Raw genomic sequence first — 20,288 nt, 5'->3', positions numbered from 1 at the left:
CAACCATGTCACCAGTATTTAAAATAATTTTTAAAATTTTCCATTTCAGCTCATGTAAGAAGACCAAAGGGAGGAGAGAAACAGAACATAAAAGTTTCAATGAGAAAAAAGAGAAAGACACAGGCACTCAATGTTGGCTCCCACACGCGTGGACTACAAAGAGCAGTGGGCAATCCCTAAAAATACGGTGAGTCCTTTTGTGTGTGTGAGGGGTGTCACATAATCCCTCCTGGAAATAACATACACACATATGAATATTAAGAAGTGTTAAGGAATGCCAAAGCTTACCATACATTTGGGGTAACAACAGGGAATGTGTGGGCAACAACAAGGGAAGCCAACATCTTTGGAGAGCTGCCAGAGTCCAACCATGAGGGAACCATGGCAATTTTGAGGAAAGTAATATGGCAGAAAGAATAATCAGTTTGAAAGCTCAAGCAGATGTAGCTTTTAAGCATTGTAACATATTAGGCCATGACTGTTTCATGTTTATTTTCAATGGGATAGTACAACAGAATAACTCTACCTTTGGATTCTTGCCCTCTTTGGCCAACAATGCCCGAAGTCTTTCTTGTGAAGGGGGTGCAATAAAAATAATATATGGTTTCAAGTCTGAATTCCGGAGAGTCTTCAACGACTGAAAAGAAAATATATTTTAGATCTTTAAAATAATTTTCAATATTTAACTACTTCTCAATAATATACTTGGAATGTAGTAATGTCTTAATGTCATTAAAAACGAAACAACAATCCATGAGTGTTTCCAAACATCTTCATAACAAAAAATTCACAATAGTTTAAGACCCTACCATTACTATAAAAATATATTGTGTACCTATAAAATCACACACAAGCAAACACACAATATTGGCTTGCTCTTTTTATGTAATAAAATAAAAATGAGTAATACTGAAGGACTACAGCTATGTGATGTTAAAATACCCTACTCATTAGATCACATGCAGATTATAATAACCATATTAAAAATCCATTTTGGAGAAATTAGAAATGAGCAGTCACCTTACAATGTGCCAGGGTCTAAATGCAAGCACAATCAGAGAAAAAACCTTCACATACACACACACACACACACACAAATTCTGGAAAAGCATATCCAAGAAAAAGAGACTCAGTCTGATTTAGGCGGTATGGCTTTCACCTCCCCTTTGCCACACATGACAATGTGCCGTAAACTGAAGCACTCCATCACAGTGGGAATTACAGGGCCATGCCCCCTTTCTTTAACCTAAAAACTTTATTAAATGTTCATAACTGAAATAGTAGAGACTAAACTCTTTTGTCCACTAAAAAAACAAAGAAAGGATAATTACTATTTCAAGAGAGCCATTTGTTTTCATTAATATTATCTTTTTAATCCTCACTTGAGGGTATGTTTTCATTGATTTTTTGAGAGAGAGAGGAAGGGGCGGGAGAGAGAGAGAGAAACATCGATTGGTTGCCTCCCGTACGTGCCCCAATTGGGGATCAAATCTGCAACCTGGGTATGTGCCCTGCCTGGGAATCAAACCCATCAACCTTTTGGTGCACGGGACTGCGCTCCAACTAAATGAGCCACCCAGCCAGGGTCTCAAGAGAGCCTTTTTTTTTAAAATTAATATCCTCACCCAATGATATTTTTCCCATTGCTTTTCAAAGAGAGTGGAAGGGGGAGGGAGGAGGGGAGGGGGAGAGAGAGAGCGCGAGAGCTAGAGAGAGAGTGGGGAACATCAATGTGAGAGACACTCAATTGGTTGCCTCCCACATGTGCCCCAACTGGGGCTGGGAATCGAGCCAGCAACGGAGGTACGTGCCCTTGGCTGGAACTGAACTCGGGATCATTCATCTGAGGGCGATGCTCTAACCACTGAGCCAAGCCAGCTAGAGCAAGAGAGCCATTTTACAATTTCCTTTCCTGTACATCTATTTAACAACCACTACTTAGATTTCCTGAGTTGACATATGCAGTAGATTCCACCACATTAAGAAAAGTTTTATGTTGAATCTGTCTAGTCTAGAAAACTTTTCCACAACCAACTATCTTTAAAATCCCAAATTTCTATTATTTTTTAATGGAAACCTAAGGAATAATTGTTAGTCATTTTTAAGTTTTTGCTTAGTCTGTCAAATAATAGAAACCAATGCAAGTTTCATTATTTAAAACAACTAAGCATTCATTATGATACTTGCTAATACCTGAACTATTGTATTTAAAACCATAAATATGACATTTATTCTAATTTTTCTCAGATCAGAAAAAGAAAAGGGGAATTCTTTTATAACCTCTAAAATCCTTAGTGTATTACCAGTACTACAATTACTGCATTAAATTTTAGAAAATATGTAGGTGTATATATGTACATATGTATGTATTTTACTCTCTGAGGAAATTGAGATTTAGCAATCTGTCTGATTTCATATAGGGAATCAGTGGGAAAAAGCTGTATAAGAACAATTAGGTCCTGTGGTTCCTGGACCAAAACACAGTTTCCACTAATTACTTTGCAAAAAAGTTGCCTCAAGTACAACACCCTAAACCAAAACAGCTTTACCTGTGTACGAAGACTTAAAAGACATATTTTTCCAGAGTTGATCACTTGCCGTACAGAATCTATGCTGGTTCCATACAAATTTTTCTCAAATTCACCATGCTCAATGAACTTTCCAGCTGCTACGTCTGCCTCGAACGCTTGCCGAGAAACAAAGTGGTAATCTCTACCAGCTACTTCATGGTCTCGCCTACTACGAGTTGTATCTAGGCAAAGAAAATCAGGTAAGAATAACTGGCATGGACCAGGGTAAGGATGGGGGATAATTCTGTTAATCAGAAAAAATTTTAATTTTATAACACAGATTATAACAAATTGAGGAAATGTTAAGAGCCCATGTGTTTAATGTAACACTGGTTTTATTTCTAGATTGAGAAATGAACAAAAATAAGTTTTTAGTATCTTATTGTTACATTTAAAACTTAAAACATTTTATGCTTACAGCTTAAAGTACTTCATATTGCATTTAAAACACTACCACTCACCTTTTTCTAAAGTTTATTTCCATAAGATTAGGTGCTATATAAGGTATTATATAATTTTTATTTTTATTATTTGTTTTGTGTTAATTTTTGTTTAAAATATTACAGATGTCCCTTTTTCTCCCCAATGACCCATTCCACCCCATCCCACCCCCCTCCCCAGTCCCTCTCCACACCATTGTCTGTGTCCTTGGGTTGTACATATATGCGTATGAGTTCCTTCATTAATCTCTTCTCCTCCACCCACCCACCCTCCTCCGTCCCTCTGAGATTCATCAGTCTGATCCATGCTTCCATGTCAATTAATCTATTCTGTTCATCAGTTTAGTAAGTTCTTTAGATTCCACATATAAGTGAGATCATGTGATGTCTGTCTTTCTCTGCCTGGCTTATTTCCCTTAGCATAATATTCTCCAGGTCCATCCATACTGTCCCAAATGGTACAAGATCCTTCTTCTTTACAGCTGCATAGTATTCCATGGTGTAAATGTCCCATAGCTTTTTTATCTACTCATCTACAGACGGGCACTTGGGCTGTTTCCAGATCTTAGCTATCATAAATTGCGCTGCTATGAACATAGGGGTGCATATATTCTTTCTGATTAGTGTTTCAGAATGGTACTATATAATTTTTAAACAAAACTTCTCTGTTCATAGATTATGTCTAAATTTCTATCTTCTGCATTAGTTTTAAAAAACCAGAAGTTGATTCCATATTGAACAGGGAATTATAAGAAGTGCAAAATGAAATTCATTTAGAAAGTAATTAGTACCATATTTTTAGAAAAAAATGAAATTTCCCAAGAGCAAGATTTGGTTAAAACAAAAGTTCTTTCTTGGACAACACTGTTTTGATAAAATGGATGAAAAATTTCCCTACACAGTTAGCTTCTAAGGTGGTAAATGGAAAAGCACAGGAAAATGGGAATGCATCCAAACTTACGAGGAACTGCAGATGCAAAGCGGTCTTTTTCTTTGTTCATGAGCCTCTGACGCAATTCATTCTGGCCACAGTTCTGTGGACCAATCAAAATGATAGGTCTTTTTCTATTTGCTGGCTGATGATAAAGTGACATTTCTTCATAAGTTAAGATTTCTTCATTGTCATAGTCTTTAGGAAGAAAAAAAGTTAAGCCCTTCAGACAGAATTATTGCTATGTAATAAACATATACTCATAGATCTGCCCAAAAAATGGGAAAGAGCACAATTTATTATTAAAAACACTTAACTTTTTGGATCAAGATAGTATTATATCATGAGTATTTTCTCTGGTCATTATATCCTTCCCAGGATACTATGAACATAAATTAGACAATATATTAATCGTTCTAGAAATTTTTATTGCTTCTCTTGTTTCATAGTGTGTTTGAATATTTAATATCACTATACTGATTTTTACATAAAATAGCTAGTTTGCAGCCAATAGTTTGACAGAGGGTGGGGAACCAGGGGATAAACTAATGAGAATAATACCTATAATTTTTGTAAGATGAGGACACTAACACTTTACTGAGAGGGCTGGTTAAAGATCAGACATAATGTACATGCTGAGCACAACACCTGGCACACACATCCCGAACAGTGGCTACAACCAGTGATATCAGAGAAAGCTGGAATACTTTTCTGTGATTATATAATGTGAACACAGGTCCTATCTGTGCCATTCACACTTCCTGAACTTATACTTACTTTGCTCTGGAATAGCTGAGGTCATGATTCAAGAAGAGGTATAAATTATGATAGGTGGGGTAACATTCCTAAAACCCGTAATTCAGGTGAAATCAGAGCTTAAGTGGAAAGAACAAAGGCAGACAATAGCAGCCTGCCATCTTCTCACTCATACTGGTTATCTGACTGGGAAACAGCGTCAGATGTGTAGCCAGACTCTCTCAGGTATAAGTTCCATGGGGGGAGGGGACCATCTTAGTCTTGCCAGTGCTTAGCACAGAGCACAGAGTAGGAATTCTAACTATATGTGTTTAAATTTCAGCTCAACCCATCTGAGTTGTAAGAACTTAAGAAGGTTACTTTAATATCTGAATTTTGAATTTATTGTGAGAACTAAATGGATAAAGATATCTAAAACATATACAGCTAGCTCCTCTAGAATAAAAATTATAAATTAGTTATTAATAAAAATATTAATTATGATGACACTTTTCCTTCCCAAAATGCTTTTCACTATGAAAAATCTGAGTTCCTTCTTCTAACATGTATAATCAGACTGTGGTAGCGTTGTGATTTACAGACTTAGTTTATAATCTGTAGACTTCAGATTTGCAAATTTTCTAGACTTCAATAGCTATTAGAGCTGACTCAATTAATTTTAGTGTTTCAAAAGATGAAAAGCAAGTATTAATGATCGCTTACCCAAGTATAAAGGAAAGGATTAAAAATTCAATAAATCATCTTAGTTACATATACATCAATTAGCTTTAAGGATGTTTATTTTGGGAAATTTTTTTTTTTAAAGTAGATGGAATCTCAGGTTTAGTTTTATATGGAGTTTTTCAATAATCTATAACAATTTATTTTCATTGGTTTAATTTATGCTGCCTAAAAACAACTTCAAGGCATTGAGAGAATAAGCCTTAGAAATTGTTTAAGTTAAGGGTTGTCTTGACTATTATTTGGCTTGTTTCTAACATGAACCAAAGCACAGGTAGCATATCTAATGCCCATAAGAACCAACCAAGAAGGTAATGAAAGCAGTAAATCAGGTTTGGTTTATAAAAATTGGTTGTGGAAACTGTTGAACTAAGACAATAGGTGCCCAATGTAAAGGCAACAGCCGTCACTCAGGTCCAGCAGAGTGCTGTCGCTTGGGAATATGAGCCACATGATCAGAGCTTTTGATTTTAAGAGAAGCTACAACTTTAAAATAAAACAAAAAACTCTCCTGTGTACCTGACTCTGCCAGCAGGTAGCAGGCTCTGTGGAATGGGTTGTCTTGGTGACAGGAGTTATTATAGACAAAATATTCACTGTTTACTTAAATACAGTTATGTTGTTAGAATTTGTTAGAAGCATATATTAATTTTGCAAATAAAGACTTTAAGTAGAAAAGAATTAGAGAAATTTCAATTCAATTTCCTCAAAATTAGAGAATTTTCAATATGCTATATATATTAATATACTTTAATTTTTATACCAGTTTTTCTCAGAATTCAAAACACTGCATTACTCATAGGATTCCAAAAAAAAAAAAAATCATTTTTGCTCAATGACTTTCTTAAGCCCTTGTGCCATATTAAGAGGCGAAACAAGACTAGAAACAAAACTCCCCAAAACTATCAATTTCTTTCAAGTGCTAAACATTGGGTCTCGTTCAGGTACCAAGCCAGCTGCCTCTGAGGGTGAAGCTTACCATCATTTTTATTGGCATTATACAGCACCTTTTTCCTCTTCTTTTTATTCTTCTTTGCACACCACAGCTTTCCTGCTGAGTGACCATAAACATAATTATAAACGTGGTATCTGTTTCCTTCAACAAAGCTACCTATTTCAAATTGAAGATCTCACATAGCTTTTAATTTAAAGTTACAAACACTTATTACTTGTTCACAGAACTATTTTCAGGGAAGCATTTACAATTTTCCATTAATCTCACATTACAGGTCAACAATCTTTAATATTTAAATCCTGTCCTTCCTTTACAGTTCTAAGATCTTTGGTTTTGCCTTTCACATCACTCTTGCCATGAATACATCTTTCTTGCCAGTTCTAACTGATATGTAAATTTAAACATGATTCCAGATCAAGACCCAAGAAACCTCTCATTAATGCCAAATAAAAGTGTCCAACCTGATTTTTCTGGCTCCTTGTCTTCTTCTATGGTTTGCTTCATGGCCTCCCTTTGCTGCTGAAAGCTTTTCCCTTAATAGAAGAAAGGAAAAGGAGTAAAATATTTAAGACAAAAGAATAGCCGTATTTTTTTAAAAAGCCCGGGGAAAACACCAGAAATAACTATTCAATTATATTCACTTCTAATTCCTTCACTTCTAATTCCTTCTGGCGCCTATAAGAGTGTGTCAACTATGATTGCACATAAGCCTCCAAATGTTTAGAATATTTCCAACCTCACTCTCAAGCAACCCCAAGACATGAATATATCACCTATTAGAAAAGACATCTATAATATTTTGAAAAAATAAAATAATAAAAAATAAAAGTAGAGTCTTGAGAGAAAAAAAGATAATAAACTAGTGTTAGGAAACATAACAGTCCAATTTTTACAAAGCTTTCATTGAGCATTTACTAAGTGGAAAGTACTATGCTGGATCTTACAACAGTTCTGATCATTCAGAATTATCTGAAATCAAGCAAATTCATCCTAGGAGCTAACTTTCCAAAATAATATGTGAATATTCATCACTTTTTGATTCCAAGACATCACTCACCATATTCCTTTGGATTTATTATTCTCTATTCCTCTTTTTCTTTGTATGTGTATGTATGTATGCATACATTTTAATGATTTTTTAAATTTCCACCTTTACTAATGATACAAATAAGTGAAAAACATGTTTTTCATCTCAGGATTAAGCTTTCAATATAAGAGGCTTTCAAGGTTTTTGACCATCTTATTTTAAGACATCTACCTTAAAACCAAATACATTTTTTCTGAAGGCTAAAACTAGTTTTACTTAAAAAATTCTGTATTAGCCCTGGCCGGTGTGGCTCAGCGGTCTGAGTGTTGGCCCACACACCCAAGGGTCTTGGGTTCGATTCCCGGTCAAGGGCTTGTACCTGGGTTGCAGGTTTGCTCCCTGTCCCTGGTCAGGGTGTGTGCAGGAGGCAACCAACCAATGTGTCTCTCTCACAATCAATGTGTTTTTTTTTTCTCTCTCACTCTCCCTCCCTCCCCTCCTTCCCTTCCACTCTCTCTGAAAAACAATGGAAAAAATATCCTTTGGTGAGGAGTAAAAAAAGAAAAAAAAAAAAATCTGTATTAGAGGTATACTTTTATATTTAATTTGTGTATCTAATTCTTCCCATTTTAAGACAGGGATTTTTAAATGTTGATAGGCAATTTCCACCTATGTTGGAATAATCTGTAGAATGTAGTGTATTTTATAAAAGCACAAGTGAAAATACTGAGTTTAACATACATAAGAAGCATTAAAGGAAACCAGGTTATCTCCAAGGGCTGTACAGATTGCACTCCTAGTGAAACAAGTAACTATGACTAGAGGGGTAAGTCTAAGAGCATTAATATTTAAAAATGAATACTTGTCTTTAACAAATTAAAAAAAGAAACAAAATTTTAATCATTTACATATTAAAATATTTAAAAACATTAGTGTTATACTTCTATGGCACACTTTTATAGTATACACGTATTTAACTTTTTTTGAAATTGAAGCAGACATTAATAGGAGATGGACATTATGACCTTTTAAAAATCCTTCTAACAGAAAACCATTATCAAACTCAAACTAAGCTGAGTCCATTTATTTGTGCTATAAAAGACTTGCAAATGACCACTGGAATCTCCTTGACTCATCTATGTACTTTCAGAAACTTAATGTAATCAATCGGTCAATAAACACCAGTTCTAAATATTTATGGGCAAAGGCTGGCACAGTAAGAAGATACCAAATTGGTATTTGGCAGAAGCACTGAGTAGGGACCCATGATAGCTGCCCAATACTTCAGGACTCCATAGGAAATGTCCTGCAACTGTTACTGTGGAGAATCAAGGCTGTCGCATCACCCACTCAACTATATATATGAAGATCATTCTTCCATTCCTGAAATACGGCTGAATATAGACAAAATCTGTTTCCAGCTTTTGGGTTTAAAAGCAGGTGACTTGTGACTTTCTGTAACCTTAGTATACACATAAAGAACCAATGTATATATTATATTACACCACAATTTCATTCTAAAGTCCAACAAATTGGTCACAATTATATTCAAGATACTTATGCTACAGCCTGGCCAGTGTGGCTCAGCAGCTGAGCATCAACTTACGATCCAGGAGATCCCAGTTCGATTCCTGGTCAAGACACATGCCTGGGTTGCAGGCTCGGTCCCCAGAAGGGGGCGTGCAAGAGGCAGCTGATCAATGACTCTTATCATTGATGTTTCTAACTTTCCCTCTCCCTTCCTCTCTCTCTGAAATCAATAAAAATATATTTTTTAAAAAAAGAAAAAGATACTTGTACTACAGATACAACATAAAAGCCCAACTACATGAAAAAGTAATTACATCATTTTTAAAAAAGGCATGGAAAAGTGAGTTTCCTTTGTCAAGGTCTGTTCTCTAAATGTTCTCTTAACTATACATGCACTTTCTACTATATTGTTCTTACCTGGAACGAGCCCAGCTAGAGGCTGATTATCTTCATCGCCATCCCTGTAGGCTTGCCACCAGTTTGGATCTTCCTGACTGATCACATGAAGTATATCCCCTTTTTGAAAAGACAGACCTAACTCTCGACATGGAACATACGGGTCATCTGAAGGGTCATAGTCAAAATGAGCTTTTACATGAATCTAAAAGATAAAAAGGTTAAAAAAAAATGAGAAAAATAATGATGAAATGGTAACACAAAATAGTTAGCATAAATGTAATTAAAATGCTATGGTTTTTCATCAGTGCAAAGAAATTAAGAGTTGAAAGAGGGAGGTTTAGTAAAATAACAGTATTTTGGAGGGCAGTGTTTTCTCAGGCTCATCTGTTTTCTTCACTTAAGTTCATGTCTCTGTTGAGCGCAAACATGTACAAGAGTATGCCGAACACTGTACTCCTAGCCACAAACAAGATGAGGTGCTAAGGGGCTTAAGAGAAGCAGAAGGAATGTAATAAAGATACTGATGCTACTGTCTCCATTCCTGATCTGTAAAAACAATAACTCTGCAATGCCCCTCAGGTATCTCAAACCTGTAAAATGGACCTCTTGATTTTTCTCCCCAAATCAGTTTTTCTTCCAGATTTCCCTTTAGTAAGCTGCACCACTATCCACCCAGTTGTTCAAGCATCTCTGCTTCCGCCCTTTCCTTGACCCTCCACATTTATTACAAGGTCCTGTCATTTCCACTTCCAGAACACAGCCCAACCCACTTTCTCCACTGCCACTGCCATCACCCAAGTGTAAGCCATTATCATACTTCATAATGGCTTCAGCAAGTTTCTTAAAACTCATTGCTTCCTTATTGGCCCTACTGAACCAATCTATACATAGAAGCCAGAAGTATTTTTAAAAATACAGATCAGATCATTTATTATATTTAAAATCCAAATTCCCTGCCATGGCCAAGGATACCTACTTGACCTGGCCCTACCTACCTCTCCAGCCTCATCTCATAGAATCCCGCTCTTGCCTTTCTCCTCTCCTACTTGGCTCCAAGCGCACAGGCCTTCCAAACACAAAGTTCTTTAGAAATCATATCTGAAAGCTCTTCTGGCTTCATCTCATCCTCAGCTTCATGTTGCCTTTTCCAAGATACCTCTCCTGACCACCTATATAATTAACCCCATTTCTTTTTATTCTCGATGTTCACACTGTGTTTATTCCTACCTTATCGCTTAATGCAAGCTGTAATTATTTTGTCAGTTCATTATTATAAACCCAGTGCTTAGCATAGTGCCTAGTACACAAAAGGTTTCCAATAGATGTTCATTGTAAAGAAAATAGTTATTTGGGACCCCTAAGAATATATTTCAATAATTAAAACCACTGGCTAGTGGCTAATTCTATGGTTTGTACCCCTGCAATGCGATTTCAAATTCCTTCTACTCTAAGCCTTTAAGTTCCCTGTAAACCACTTTTCTCTGTCCTCCCAACCCAGACCCCACAAATCAAAAGACTTCACGAAAGCATGTTCCCAGACTTAGTAGAGGGATGAATCTTCTAGAGGCAAGAGATATCCTACAGCAATTTCAAGTACTAAAATCTCATAATATGCTTTTGTTGTTCTCAGAATCCAGAGTACCACATACATAGTTACTAACAGATTTTTAATGCATCTATAGTTACCATTTTCTATCATGGTATTCTAATTATTTTCTTTAGACTGATGATAAACAGTAATGTAGAACTCTAACATTTAATGGCTTTGTGGGACATTACCTGTTATACTACACAGCAGTTAAGAGCATAGGTTCTGGAATAGGCATGGGTTCTAGTCCTGACTCAGTCACTTACCAATAGTGGGCTTGGGCAATTAACTTGACCTTTCTAAGTTCTAGTTTCAATGCCTGTTAAATGGGAATAATAAAGATATCTACATTTCATAGGGATGCTGTGAGAATTAAGTGAGATAAAACATATGAAACAATTAGTACCGTGCCTGGCACAGAGTAAGTAATCATAATAGCTAACATTTATCGGACAATCAATAATCTGAATTTTCTAGTGCATATTCCATCACTAATAAGCAGTGTGATCCCACTACATTTCAGTTAACTCCTCTGTTAGATTAGGGCAGCGATTTTCAACCCTTTTCATCTCATGGCACACATTAATTACTAAAATTCTATGGCACATCAAAAAATATATTTTTTTGCCAATCTGACAAAATAAAAATAGGTTTAATTTTGATTCATTCACATTGGACAGCTACTGCTGTGTTGGCTGTTGTCATTCTTTTATTTGACAATCTAAGGGAAAAGAGATCAGTGCCCCTGACTAGTCAGGTACTGTGTATTTTAAAAGTTCTTGTGGCACACCATTTGAAAATTGCTTGATTAGGGCATTAAAGCTAGATGAAAAACATGCCTTCAGCTCAAATATTCTATTTCCTCCCTCCATATTATTTCAATTAGATTGTGAAATACAATCTAAAGTTTTACACAGTCTGGGCACTCTAACACTTTTTTAAAGTCAATGTGGAGAGAAAGAAACTAAACAGTTTAAGCAATGCACATTTCCTGGGATAAATGCGTCAGTCACCCAGGAGTGAACTCCAAAGGTGCCAAGACTCTTGCCCTCTGCAACTGATAAAGCAGCCACTTGTTGCTATGTGTGATGCATAAGGGAGTACCTCTCCTGACACAGTTTACTTTTGCCATTCATGATGCTGTAATTCAGCAACTGATTATAGTGCAGTTTCAGATAACATCTATTTTATCTATTTTAAATACATGCTTCTTTCTAATAACACAAAACATACATTAGAAAGATACCTTTGCTCTTACTAAATCCTGACCTGTACCATAACGATGCTCAATAAATTGGTTTTAATTTCTAAAAATCATTAATCTGCATATGCCAACTAGAACTATGGTTTCCTATCACTGTTTTCTTTCTGGAAACCTTCAGCGTGAGCTTTAATAATAGTAGTTCATTTTAAGCCAGTTAGGTTTGATAAAAACTTTGCAAGAGATATTGCAATTGAGAGCTCTTCACAATAAAGGGAGGAAACGAAGGAAAACATTGCACAACATTGTTTCTACTTTGAAAAGATCTCTATCCATCAAATGCTCTATTTTATTTATTTATTTTTATTTTTTTAATCCTCACCCGGGGATATGTTTATTGATTTTTAGAGAGAGAGAGGAAAGGAAAGAAACACTGATTGGTTGCCTCTCATATGTGCCCTGACTGGGGATGGAACCAGCAACCTTTTTGGTGTATGGTATGACACTCCAAACAACTGACAGGGCTCAAATGCTGTATTTTATTTTATATTTTATTTTATTTATTTAATGGTTTTTATTTATTTTTTTATTTCAGAGAGAGGAAGGGAGAGAGAGATAGAAACATTAATGATGAGAGTGAGTCATTGATTGGCTGCTTCCTGCACCTCCCCCTACTGGGGTTCGAGCCCGCAACCCGGGCACATTGTCCTGACCGGGTATCGAACTGCGATCTCCTGGATCCTAGGTCGATGTTCAACTTCTGAGCCATGCCAGCTGGGCCTAAATGCTGTATTTTAAAAGAGCACTGTTTCTTTTCCTTTCTCTCTCCCCCTTTCTTTTTCTTCTTCTTATTTTTAAAATATATCTTTATTGATTTCAGAGAAAGAAAAGAAGATGGAGAGAGAGAAACATCAATGAGGAGAGTCACTGATCAGCTGCCTCCTGCACAGCCCCCTGCTGGGGATCGAGCCCGCAACCTGGGCATGTGCCCTAACTGGGACTCGAACCTCAATCTCCAGATGTTCAACTGCTGAGCCAAATAGACCGTGATCTCCCTTTCTTTTTAAAGCCACATAAGTAAGGACAAATTTCAACTCTCCTCTGTGTGTCTTCTCAAAGAACAGAGCTACTTTTGAAGTTCAAGGCTTGTTCACTGGAGAGGTATGTGGAAAGGCATGGTGCACGGAGAATCAGTCTATCGGAATTCAGAGAGAAATTATTTTTTCATTTCTCCTCCTACAGAAGAACTTTCAACAGAAGGAAGGTTGCAAATGCATTATCAACTTTAATATGTTCCTTAAAGAATAAAGGAAAAACATGGAATGACAGCCAAAATATAAAGTATAACTGTGATGATATATTGAGAAAGAAATGAAACTGTTGTTTCGAGCTGCTATGATTTCATAAAAATTAAGAACAACAACAGATGTAATACATCAGGCTTCCATGTTAATCCAGGACTTCGAAGTCTGTAATTTTTTAACAGCTTTATTGAAATATAATTCATATACTACACAAGGCACCCATTACACAATTGGATGGTTTTTAGTAAATTCAGAGCTGTGGGTCCACCAACAGTTTTAGAACACTTTTATCATTCCAAAAAGAAATACCTATTAAGAATTCTTCCCATCCCGTCCAAACTCCCCACCCCTACACCTAAGGAACTATTAATCTACTTTCTGTCTCTGTGGATTTACCTGTTCTGGACAGTTCATATAAATGAACCAATACATGGCCTTTTGTGACAGGCCTCATTCACTTAGCATAATTTTATCAAGGTTCATCCATGCTGAAGCATATTATATAAGTACTTTTATTCCTTTTTATTGCCAAATAATATCCCATATTTCATTTTCCATTCATTAGCTGGCAGACATTGGGGTTGTTTCTAGTTTCTGCCTATTACAAATAATGCTGCTGTGAACACTCACGTACAAGTCTATGTTAGATGTAAGTTTCCAATTCTCTTGGATATACACCTAGGAATGGAACTTCTGGGTCATAGGGTAAGAAAATCTGTCTTTTAATATAGCTAGTTGAGTAAATGCTTAACATAAAGAGCAATACATATTCTAAAATAAGAGTTGTGCATACTTTGTAAAAGCACTTTCCCCCCTAAATTAAGTAAATTTAAGTTACATAAACCTACCTATAATGACAGAAAGACAAAGTTCAATGTTATGTCAGAAAAATTCTGAAAGAAATTTGAGTTTACTCAGATGAAATATTGATATTCGTATTTATTTAAATAAAAACTACTGAATTTCCTTGTTTTTATTTGAATGCAAGAAATATTCAGGTTGATACTTCTGATACTCAAAACAACAACATCCATGGTGCAAAAATTTTGGGGTAGATGTACATTTTAATGAACTGAAAACTTATGTCCACACAAAAACCTGCACAAGGATGTTTACAGCAGTGTTATTTATAACTACCAAAAACTTGGTAGCAACCAAGATGTCCTTCAGTAGGTGAATGTATAAATAAACTGTTATATATCCAGACAATAGAATATTATTCAGTGCTAAAAAGAAATGAGCTATCAACCTATGAAAAAACATGGAGGAAACTTAAATGTTTATCACTAATGAAAAAAGCCAATCTGAAATGGCCATATACTGTAAAGTTTCAACTATCTGACATTCTAGAAAAGGCCAAACTATAGAGACCAGTAGTTGCCAGGGTTGGGAGGAGGAATTGATGGACAGATAACAGAAGACTTTTAGGGCAGGTAAACTATTCCATACGATACAATGGTGAATGAATACATGTAATTATACATTTGTCAAAACCCACAGAATGTACACCACCAAAAGCGAATCCTAATATAAACTATGAACTCTGAGCAATAATGGATCCATCAGTTCATTGATTAACAGCTGTACCATTCTGGTGGAGGATGTTGACAGTGGGGAAGATTACGCATGTGTGTGGGTTAAGAGGTATGTAAAACTGGACTCCCTGCTCCATTTTGCTGAGAACCTAAAACTACTCTAAAAAACTGACTTTATTAATTTAGAAAAAAAGTAAACAGTAGCCATCAGACAATAAATAATGAACAAAAAAAAATCACTTACTACAGTTTCCTTGGCAGGAGGAGGCTTGATCTGTTGACTGGGAATCAGAACAAATGTCAAAGTACCATGCATATCAGACTGTAATAGAGAGATTAGGTAATTCTTAAAACCCATATTTATGAAAATCATTTCATGATCTTATGATCAATATTTCCTAAACTGTACTATTCCGAAATCCCTAGGAGACTTATAAAAATTGGTAAAGATGAATCCCATTTCATTAGGAAGCACAAATTATGCCTTTCCTGGACTGCATTACAGTAGAGCTACCCAGTAACATGGCATTCTGTAATTCTGGCACACTGGGCAAGGACATTTAGCCCGTAAGTCTTGGGTTCTTGTCTTTTATTCAGTGTAAGTTTAGGAAGATTACACAGTGAAGGCTTGGACAATATCGCAGTGCTATAACAATTCTGGGCTATCTACTCTGACATACATCAATTTTAATACAGAATTTGAAATAGTAATTGTGACTAGGGTTAGAAAAGTGATACAAATATTCTCACTTCCCAGATGCCTTGTCTCTGTCATCCATTCTACTTTTTAACTATGCAGTGTCTCACTGCTAGGTTTACTATTATTTCCCAGTACACCACTAACTGGATTGTTTAGGTACCTCCAGCCTAGACAGTAAAACAGTAATCACAATTTCTGATCCTGAGATAGTAGGAAGCAGTGCTCAACCTAGAGATAGCAGCCAATAAAATAAGGGCGAAAAACAATGACCACTGGCACTTTGCCAAAGCAATGAACGGGGTTGAGTAAAAATAAGGCTATAAGGATGTTTTCTAGGTTCATCAATAGACAGCAGATAGGAGAGATTCTATTATAACCATTGATGTTAAGTCAATAAGAATATAAACCTGGTTTGCGGGTATAAATGCAGTGATCATAGATTGCTCTCAAACCATGTCTACAAATGGCTTCCTGATTATATGAGAACAGAACTTTCTATGACAGAAATGTTCTACATCTACACCTTAATATGGGAGCCATTAGCTATATACTGCTCTTGAGAACTTGGAATGTAATTAGTAGGAACGAGAAACTCAATTTTAAATTTTACTTAATTAAAATTGAAATAGAGCATGTAGCTATCAGACAATATAGATCTATACCACTGCCATTACCTAACATTTTAAGAAAACATTAATCAATTATAGATCATAAACAAAATGAATATAAAAATCACGAGGGCATGGACTTTGTTTTGTTACTGTTTCTCTAGCAGCTGGCACACAGTAAGCACTCAAATAAATATATGTTGAATGAATTAATGAGATATATTAGTGACTTTCGAGGTAAATAAAATATACCTAACAGTGATAAAGCTCAAAATAAAAAAATATTAGTACCCAACCCAAAATAAAACTCTACTGATAAATACTGTAGAAATAATATCATGTGAAAATAAGCCTAGAAATTATCCAGTGCTCTTAACATTTTAAAAATGTTTTAAAATATTTTATTCTGAAGTCTAATAACAAAAAAGCCCCAGCTTTCAAGAATCTACCAAATATTTTTCTATCTGTGTCAACTTACCAACAAGTCAAAAACCTCATTGACATCTTTACCCCGAATTTCAATGCCATTAATCTCCAGGACTTCATCTCCTTCATGTAAAAGACCACTTTTCTCTGCAGCACCCCCTTTTACTATCCGACTAATGATGACAGAATCCATTTCATTACGAACTGTAGCACCCTAAAAAAATTCAACATCCAATTTTAAAATAAAAATGTGATTTTCTAGTTAAGCATTTCTTCATTTTTAAATTCTTATTTTTTTCTATTCAGTAATACTAGCCTTCAGTTATCTTGAGGAAAAAATAGACTTACACAGCTAGAGTAATCATGATAATTAGGTTTGAAAGCTGACCATTTCCTTACATTTTCTGCTTCAGAAGCATTCCATTCATTAAAATTCTAAAAATCAAGCAGGCATTTGAAGCATACAACAGAAAAGTGCACTTGCTTAAAAACCATGTGAAGACCTATAATCAAACTTGTTCCCTATATACTGGATGCTATTTCAAAAATGGTTATACTAAATTTAGGTGTAATTAGTGAACATGACCATAACTATAAAAGTCCTTTTTCAAAATTCAAAAAAAGGTGAGGTAATGAATACTAATCTGATTGATTCATATGTTAAATATTATAGCTCTGTCCAATTCACATTAAAATGTATTAAACACTGATATTTGTTACACAAATTAGAAACAGAAGTAAAATATATACTTCAAAAAATGAAAAAATAAAATAGAGAAAAAAGCTTGAAAGTAGACAGAGTTTGTTACATTTTTATCCTAAACTTCTGTAATAACTTTCCCAATTTCTTTTTTCTGGTGGGGAAAAAACTAAGTTACATACACTGCCCATAAAATATGGTCCCTATTTCATGTGTAACACTATTCAAAACACAATTTGAGATCAGGATTCAAGAATATCCTCTGAAAATAAAGGAAAGAAAATTAAGGCAATAATAGCAGACTAAGAAGAGACTGCAAAAAATTTTACATAAAAAAAATATAAAATATTAACATTAAGGAATACATACTTCTAAGTATATGTGAATTATATATAAGCAATTGTGTTTCAATAGATTTAACTGAATAAAAAGATCAGGTTTTCTAATTTTTTTTAAAAGCTGCGAGAATAAAGCAGGTTGTTTATCCCTTTGTTCCTCAACAACTATTTCACAAGCCACTATTTTCATCAAATTAGGGGTGAGAAAGACAAACACATTTTTCTCTGAAAAAGGAATATGAGGAAGAACATAAAAGAATTCCAACAAATTGACCTCAAAAGAGAAAAACTACCAGAAATGTTAAAGGGGCCTTTAACTATCTGCCATACCAAAGATCCCTAGGTAGAAAGGATCTCAGATCTGAGACGTGAAATACTTACCAATGGAATATCTCGAGCCTTTTCTATACGAACTATTTTTACAGTTTCTCCTCCATACTGGCCAATGCTTTCATAAACTCTCTCATCTGGAATGGGCTCTAGCTGCATTTCCTGTTCAGCGACCTTATCGTGGGCTAGTAAAAGTGCCTGTTTCAAAAAAGATCCGTAGCATTTAAGGTAACAGCATGATACATTTCTCTAGAGAGATTTTTAACCTAATCATGTATATAGTATTCTGATCATTAAACCTTTAAAAGAAGTGCTATAATTAATGATATATTCAGATCTGTTTCCAAACTTTCCAATGAAGTAGAGATGCAACCTTGTATCTTTCATAGCTAGTAGTAACTAAGGATGTGTAAAGTATAATGGGGCAAAATGAAAGTCCAAAATGCTTATTATACTGCAAAAAACAATCAATTTAAAGGCCCAACACCATAGATAATTTAAATTTATGAAAAATAAAACCAAACAAAGGGAAGATATTTCTTTTAAAGAATAAGAAATTGTTTCAAAAAATGTTAATTTTAAATGTGAAAAATTATAATCCAACAATAATTACTTTGCAGGGGGAGTTGTAAATAATCAAAACAGTCTATCAATAATGTTTGAGGTCTCTTCTAGCCCTAAGAGACTGATTCAAAGAGACTTTGCAGATAGGAAAACCACATATACAATGCTCTGTCCATTTTCTACCTGAATATGTGGAGCATTCAGCAAAGCAGTTAACTCTTGTCCTTCCTTCTGGTGGACTGGCTTCAAAACAGTTTGTACCTAAGGAATGAAAAGAAAGATTAATCTTCCTAGGTTACAGAAAATATCACCAGCACCTATACAGGCATATTTTTTAAAAAGATAGAATTTAAAATCATAAAATCTACTTATAAGAAAGAAAGGCACCAAAAAGAACTGTTAGAAAAAGATTATTTTTTCTCACAGTTTTCAATCTTGTTATTATGGGTAACAATAACATTCTTTATTTAAAAAGACAACACTAGACAGGATTTTGGTATTTATGCTTATGAATGAACTATTTCCTTCTTGCAGGTTTCTCCCAACATACTATAAAATACACTAATAATTACATAAGGGAAGGAAAACTAAGTTACTTGGTATTTTAGAGTTTTTAATCATGTTTATGCAACTATATTTTAAATCAGATGGTACTTTCAAGAGTTACAGACTAACACAATAAATTTATATAAGAGTAACAGAACAATCACCACATAATAGTGAATTACATTTAAAAATTTCCCAATGTGAAGTAATTCTTACATTCCTAGGATAAACTTCACTTGATTATGATAAATTTTTTAGCCTTTGTTTCCTCATCTGTAGAATAGCAGCTACCATTTAAGGTTCTCAAAAGATGGAGATAATCCAATATAAACTGCTTAGCACAGTATTTAGCACATAATAAATTATTACTTAATGTTTCTATATGTGAGTTATTAATATTTTAAAGGTTTCTACATTAATGTTCATAAGTTGAATTGGCCTCTACTTGGTGAGTGTGGTCAATGTACACTGGTTTACAAAACTGCTTTTACTAGCTAGGTCATTATATCCTATGAACTGGAAAAGTATATATTTATGTGTCAAAACATTGTATTTAATATTAGAATTGCAAGTTCCTGAATGTTTTGATAGACTTTGTATATAAAATCATCTAGGCCTGGCAGATTATTTTAGGGGTGGATTTCTGATTTTCAATTTTATCTACAGCTACCGGTCTACTTCTCTGGCTATCTTAAGTCATTTTTGACAATTTACATATTTTTATAAAACCACTCACTTGATAGCACTTTTACATTTAGTAAGAAAGCTATAACTGTATTATGCTATAATTTTTAACTTTGTGTCTGTATTCATGCTTTTTTCTTTCCTAATGTTACTAATATTTATTTCCTCATCTAACTTGTCAAAGGTTTCTATATTTTCTTGTTTTACAAAAAGCCAGCTTTTAATGTTCAAGCTATCGTTCTTTCTATTGAAACAATTCCTTTCTTCTGCTTTAGTGTATCTTCCTTTTTAATTTCTAATCACTTAAGCTGTATGTTCAGTTCATTTATTTTCAATCTTTTTCCTTCTATAATAAATATTTAAAGGTACAAATTTTGCTCTGTAGGTTACTTTCCCACAAAGATTATACTATGTAAGTTCTCACTGTCAATACCTC

At 34.7% G+C, this 20,288-nt stretch overlaps 1 protein-coding gene across 6 annotated transcripts in view; it reads right to left on the bottom strand.

The window, feature by feature from the left end:
* PALS1 (protein associated with LIN7 1, MAGUK p55 family member) overlaps positions 1 to 20,288 on the bottom strand; it is a 72,057-nt gene that overhangs the window by 6,798 nt on the left and 44,971 nt on the right. For 3 of the 6 annotated variants that reach the window (XM_081117908.1, XM_081117912.1, XM_081117909.1), the window contains 10 exons: positions 18,806 to 18,883; positions 18,110 to 18,256; positions 16,743 to 16,904; positions 15,201 to 15,278; positions 9,347 to 9,530; positions 6,834 to 6,905; positions 6,397 to 6,471; positions 3,972 to 4,139; positions 2,550 to 2,752; positions 527 to 637 (listed from right to left, as the gene is read on the bottom strand). In XM_081117908.1, the coding sequence (XP_080974034.1) occupies positions 527 to 637; positions 2,550 to 2,752; positions 3,972 to 4,139; positions 6,397 to 6,471; positions 6,834 to 6,905; positions 9,347 to 9,530; positions 15,201 to 15,278; positions 16,743 to 16,904; positions 18,110 to 18,256; positions 18,806 to 18,883 (1,278 nt within the window). The remainder of the gene's footprint in view (positions 1 to 526; positions 638 to 2,549; positions 2,753 to 3,971; positions 4,140 to 6,396; positions 6,472 to 6,833; positions 6,906 to 9,346; positions 9,531 to 15,200; positions 15,279 to 16,742; positions 16,905 to 18,109; positions 18,257 to 18,805; positions 18,884 to 20,288) is intronic. The other 3 variants (XM_081117910.1, XM_081117911.1, XM_081117913.1) reach the window with 1 other exon arrangement.

Source organism: Miniopterus schreibersii (genome assembly GCF_964146895.1).
Source record: "Miniopterus schreibersii genome assembly, chromosome: 1".
In the NCBI taxonomy this organism is placed as follows: Eukaryota; Metazoa; Chordata; class Mammalia; order Chiroptera; family Miniopteridae; genus Miniopterus; species Miniopterus schreibersii.
The sequence above is the reverse complement of the archived record's forward strand: the minus strand, read 5'-3'. Positions and strand labels throughout refer to the sequence as shown.